The sequence below is a fragment of the Hesperophylax consimilis genome, chromosome 18 (genome assembly GCF_061612785.1).
Source record: "Hesperophylax consimilis isolate HC1 chromosome 18, BYU_Hcon_1.0, whole genome shotgun sequence".
NCBI classification, from domain to species: domain Eukaryota; kingdom Metazoa; phylum Arthropoda; class Insecta; order Trichoptera; family Limnephilidae; genus Hesperophylax; species Hesperophylax consimilis.
Window position 1 is genome coordinate 18088204 of NC_142853.1, and position 6000 is coordinate 18094203.

A 6000-nucleotide genomic window follows, 5' to 3' on the forward strand; every position below is an offset into this window, starting at 1 on the left:
TTCGCCTTGGGCGCATATGTTTTCCAAATTACTAGCGTATTTATTATTCATTCCGGCTTCCAGATGTGAGGGAAAAGCTATCGAGAATAATTTTCAATAAAACATTTTAAATGTTTAAGCCTCGTAAATGAACCACTTCTAATATTTTCAGGCTTGAAAATGTAAAGCAAAGATAATGCGCATCAATGTTGTTCATGGAATTATTGATGTAATGCCGTCAGCCATATTATTCTTAAATGGGCTTCAAATTTTGTTTTTTGTAGAGGATATATAATATTTTTAAATTGTTTCAAAAAGTGATTTTTTTATGGATATTAATGTTATTTGTTTTATGTGGAACTTGTTTTTGTTTCTAGGAACATAAATATTTTTTGCCACTGACAAGGAAATAAGGATGAAACCGATTTCGTTAAAACTAATATATTCAAGCAGGTGAGCTGAAAAATAGATGTGAAAAAAATAGCCAGAATACACCATCAGAGTTAATGCTGTTTCAGAAATTGGTCTACAGTCAAGATTCGGCAACCTTGGTTACATTGTTATTATAAACATTAACATCTTCCAAAAAATGCAACATATGCATGTATAAGTATCACAGATTAAAGATATGTATATGTTACAGTCAAAGTGATTAAATAGCTATTATACATAATGACTGGTCATTATATATAATTACAAAATTGTTTAGACAATGTGATAAATTAATCACTTTATCCGGATATTTTTCATAATATCGGGTCAAAGTTAGCCGAAGTAATAAATACGTTCCAACTGACTTGTTACCCCCCTATCCTAACCTAACCTATTATAACCGAACCTAACCTAACCTAACCTATCATAACCCCACCTAACCTAACCTATCCTAATCTAAACTAACCAAACCTTACCTATAATAACTCAACCTAACCTAGCCTAACCTATCATAACCCAACCTAACCTAACCTAAACTATAATAACCCAACCTAGTTTAAATTTACTTTATAAATCTTTGATGGGCGGACATAACAGTATAACTGCATTTTGACCATTTAACGATTTATATGAGAAAATGTGTCTTGTGTATGCCGGCATCAATGGTATTAAGAGTATAGTTACACCAGTACTCAAAACATAATATGTTTTGAGTACTGGTGTAACTATACTGTTAATACCATTGATGCCGGCATACACAAGGCACATTTTATCATATAAATCGTTAAATGGTCAAAAATACAGTTATACTGTTATGTCCGCCCATCAAAGAAATTAAAGGTGAATTGAAATATAATTTTTACCTATACCTACTTGTTTTATTACTTTATCCAAGTCTTCGAAGATATTATATATAATTGCTAGTAAAAGTGATTAATTCTGCGTCAATTATCACTTTGTGTAAATTGGGTAGACATTATAAATAATGGCTGGATAGTATGTATAATATCCGGATTTATTATTTTGGATGTAACATATATATGAAACAGTTTAATTCTAAAAAACTTGATGAAAGCGCTGAATCCTCACGCATTAAAAGCTCACCATCGTTCTCGGTGCTTTCATTATAATACACGAAGTCTGCAGGAAATTAAATATTTTCATAATTTATGATGAAACATCCGTTCCGTTGTTCCGTTGGATGGGTTTGACGCCTGTTTTGTCCGCCAGGGGTCGCGGGTCGCGGGTCGCCGTCCGAGAGTCGCGGTCCGTGCGTCGCGGTGATTTAATAGGGACAATATATTTAGGTAAATGTCAGGAATAATGCGTAGCGTTTACTAATTTTAATGGCCTGTATTATTCCGTTTCAATGCGTATTTTTTTATGAACGGTGTTAAAATATGTTATTTACTGTGTTCATTTTTTATTATATTATTTTTTTTTTTCAATATTTTTGTTACGTGCCATAAATTTGTTTTATAGTCGGTATCCGCTTTGTATTTTAAACTTGATATTTATTTATTTATCAACGTCCTACTGGGATTTGACATAAAGATCATAAAATAAATTTTAAACAACCGTATAATATGAGTAAAGAAGATTTACACAAAATACAGCATAAAATACAGTTATTATTAAATCACACTTTAAAAACTCAATTCTTTCGAGAAAGGTATTCAAATACAGGGTTTTCCAATAAGAAGTGTTATTTTGAATAGCCCGCTATTTCGGTAGATGTTTCTTTTGAAGCTGTCATTTGACAAGTAGAAACTACGCCATTAGTAAAAATGGAACGATACACGCTTCAACGACGCATTGAAATTATTAAAATTCACTTGAGTGAATCAAATACAAATCATCTGGAGTGATGAGGCCCATTTCCACCTCGGTGGCTTCATCAACAAGCGAAATTGTCGCATATGGGGCTCGGAAAATCCAAGACTTATTGTTGAAAAGCCTTTCTATCCTCAACGTGTGACTGTTTGGTACGGTTTATGGTCCGGCGGAGTCATTGGACATTACTTTTTCGAAAATGAGGCTGAAGCAACAGTTACGGTGAATGGATTGCGCTATCGAGAGATGATCAATGATTTTTTATGGCCGGAATTTGATGGTATTGATCTGGACAACGTTTATTTTTAACAAGACGGCGCTACGTGCCACACAAGCAACGAAACCATTGATCTTTTACGATTGAATATCGAAATAACACCTCGTATTGTAAAACCCTGTACTATATTGTACCGATGATTCAATCCAATATTGTATTTGTATGCCTTTCTTGAAAGAATTGAGTTTTTTTATGGACAAACTATTTATTCATATTCATATTGCGTATGTACGGGCGCAAACCAATATTTTTTCTTGATATTGTAAAGAAATACCTTGCAAAAAGCGTATTTTAATAAAATAAATTTACTAACGCCATCTATGAAAACGTAGAATATAACAAGCGTTGCGTTTAACCTTATGAGATACTGTTGAGCATATCAGTTGGGCATATGAGTGTGCCAATCATTATTTGCGTTTATCTCATTACTATTTTTTTGTAGATAACCCCTGTGATTCTAAACTCCCAATTTGTTTACTGACTATTTGTGAGCTTAAAATGTAGGAAAAATATGTAGGTTATACGATATAAATATTTTAGTTCAAAATTGTTAGTTCAATGATTGTGGATATTAGAAGTTGATGGTTGTTTACATTACCTGATTGTGGATTAAACCGTATGGCTATTAATTACATTATTGTTACCATAATATCTTGTAGGTACCTACATCCTATATAGCTAACTAAAATTCGTAACACCAAACATCAATACTCTCAAACACTACCGCAGACCACTGAAAAATCATGGGATATTATAATTACTTGCAGGATTTGTAAAGCTAACAAACCTTTCAACATCAAACATTTTCAATTTTAAAAGAGGATCAGACATTTAGACACCGTCTGACAAAAATTTTAATGTAAAAAAAAACTCACATTTCAAATAAAGGATAATCTTTTTCAATAATAATTTTAATACTTCTACTTTATCTATTTTAATTGTTTCCACAATAAATTCCAATTTTGAAAATGACACTTTTGAAGTCTAAGAGTTAATTGAACCGTAGTTACAGACAGAATCACAACTGAAATAAGTATGTTTATTATTTGTATATTTTATCAATGGATAATTTTTAACGGAGACTTTTTTAATAGTTTGGAACTAATATAATTTACTAGAAAAAACATTAAAATTATGCCAGTTGAACATGCATTGCGTGCATTCCCGTTTGGCAAATGATTTGAGGGTTAAAGGAATGAAAGAAAGGGAAAAGTAGAAAAAAATATATATCAGGGAGATACCCGACTATTTTGATTCTACATAAAGACGAATTGCTAAATTACAGAAAGTGGAATTTAATCGGAAAGCTCAGTTATTAAGTGTTGTTATTAGTGCCTTAAGATTCATAGTTTGAAAAATTGCAGATATACATGTTTTTTTATTTGTTTCTTAACGTACGTAAAAAACAGGTACTTTACAACCATACTATTCCCTTACATCATTACAAACCAAAATTTAAAATAATAATAATTCTTAGTTGCACTGGTTTCATACAATGTCTGAGAGCTTTGTATGATTCCCTGTTTAAAAAAAATGATAGTGTGTGTTACACGGATTTTAATTTAAAACATCACAAAAAACTGGGTTTCAATTGCGAATTTCTTAAATTAAACTCTGTATCTCTAGTTGTGTATATGTATAGTATGTAGTTATTCAGATATACGTGCTAAGTGATATGTTCCATCTCTAAGACAAGACATGCTTCTCAAAGACACGCCAGGGAATAAAATATTCAACGGGTGGTAGTGTATAGAATACTGGTGAGAGATAAAAACTCCTCTCTTGCAAAATCTTTCTAACATCATCCGAAAATACGGGATGATTATGCAAAATATGCTTTTAACAAATTTTCCCCCGTGTCTATACGAAGGTACACAATTATCAGGAATACCTTCCCTGATACGAGCAAGAACGATAATACAGCATTCCTTAAGTGCTTACATACGATATTCGCGCTATGCTAATATTGGCACGCATTTAATATTATTCTTCCGAGTCTAAATGTTTTTTTACTTTTGATAGTGAAATTTCTTTTCCTTTCAACTAATTTAATAATAATTAGTTAAAGGAGTATTAAAAACGAAGAAAACAAATTAATCTCGGATAAACAATATGGATTTAGAGAAAAAAAGAGGCTTAGAAGAAGCATTGTCATAAAGCAAACTAGATCAAAGGATTAAATGTAAAGCGATATATTTAGATTTTATATAGCCTTTGAATAAATCTTTTAAAAAACCCTTTATAAAAAAGTAGAAAACATTGGTTTCATACAAGGATACAAGAAACTCCAACTAATGAAAAATAATATGAGTAACATTACAAAATAAGTTCACATTTTTTTAAAGGTACCTACAACAAACATTCCTAGATTGCGAATAACCTGAAAATAGTTTAAAATCTCCTACTACCACCATATTAAGCGGAAAACTTTGCTTGTGGTGTGATGGAGGACATAGCCAGCCGACGAATTTAAGACTGGGTGGGGTGGGACCCAAACGTGATATCAACTCATATACCGACCGGTCTTAATTAATCACCATACTAGCAAGCCACTGCCGATTACATATGGAGTACCACAATGAAGCATACTAGGGCTCGTTCTATTCACTATTTGCAGAAATTAACTCTGCACTATGTAAAGAGATGGGAAAATAGATATTTTCACGGACGACATAGCTGAACTCTTTATTTATGAAGACTGCAATAATGTGTAGGTATAATATACTGCCGCGGTAAATAAAAACACGGTAACTCACATGGAGCTATTTTCCAAAATCTCTTTATTTTCATATCTCAAAATGTACAAATAAAATATCTCTAATGTGAAGCTCATTTCTTTAGAGTCTTGTTTGACTTATATTCTCTCGTTCGTACCGTCTTTTCGATACAAAACTTCATACCGTCGTTAAATAAGGAAGGCCTCTTTCATATTGGACATCAGCCGCACGGTCATTAGAAAAATGAACATGTCTTTAATTGAATCTTTTTTGCAGGTGTCTTCCTCTTTTGCTGGGTGCCTTTCTTCACGTGCAACATTATGGACGCCATGTGCACCAAGCTGGGGTGGCAGTGCCAGCCTGGAGTCACTGCATTCATCCTCACCACCTGGCTAGGCTATATTAACAGTTTTGTAAACCCCGTCATCTACACCATCTTCAACCCCGAGTTCCGCAAAGCGTTCAAGAAGCTGATGCACATGGGCACTTAGCCAATAGACTACATGGTCGTGTTCGCTCAGTGAATCATTGACTCTTCCTCGTTCTTCTCAACTAAGTAGTTTGACGATCTTACTAAGTTACAGAAGTCTGTTAGAGACTGTTCTGCGAAGGAGCCAACGGATTAAATTTCTTTTTTTCATCTTTATTTACCACAAAATGTATTTATTTCTCGTGTTGTGGCGGTTGTTATATCTTAACCTAACCTTAACCTTATACCTTAAACCTTAACAAAAAAAAAATATATATATAAGTTCATAAACA

The 6000-nt window shown here is 32.8% G+C and overlaps 1 protein-coding gene across 1 annotated transcript in view; it reads left to right on the forward strand.

Annotated features, from left to right (window-relative positions):
• Dop2R (dopamine D2-like receptor) overlaps positions 1-5729 on the forward strand; it is a 153555-nt gene extending 147826 nt beyond the window's left edge. The window contains exon 8 of the mRNA XM_089642218.1: positions 5515-5729. Within this exon, the coding sequence (XP_089498344.1) occupies positions 5515-5729 (215 nt within the window). The remainder of the gene's footprint in view (positions 1-5514) is intronic.
• The last annotated feature ends 271 nt before the right edge of the window (positions 5730-6000 follow it).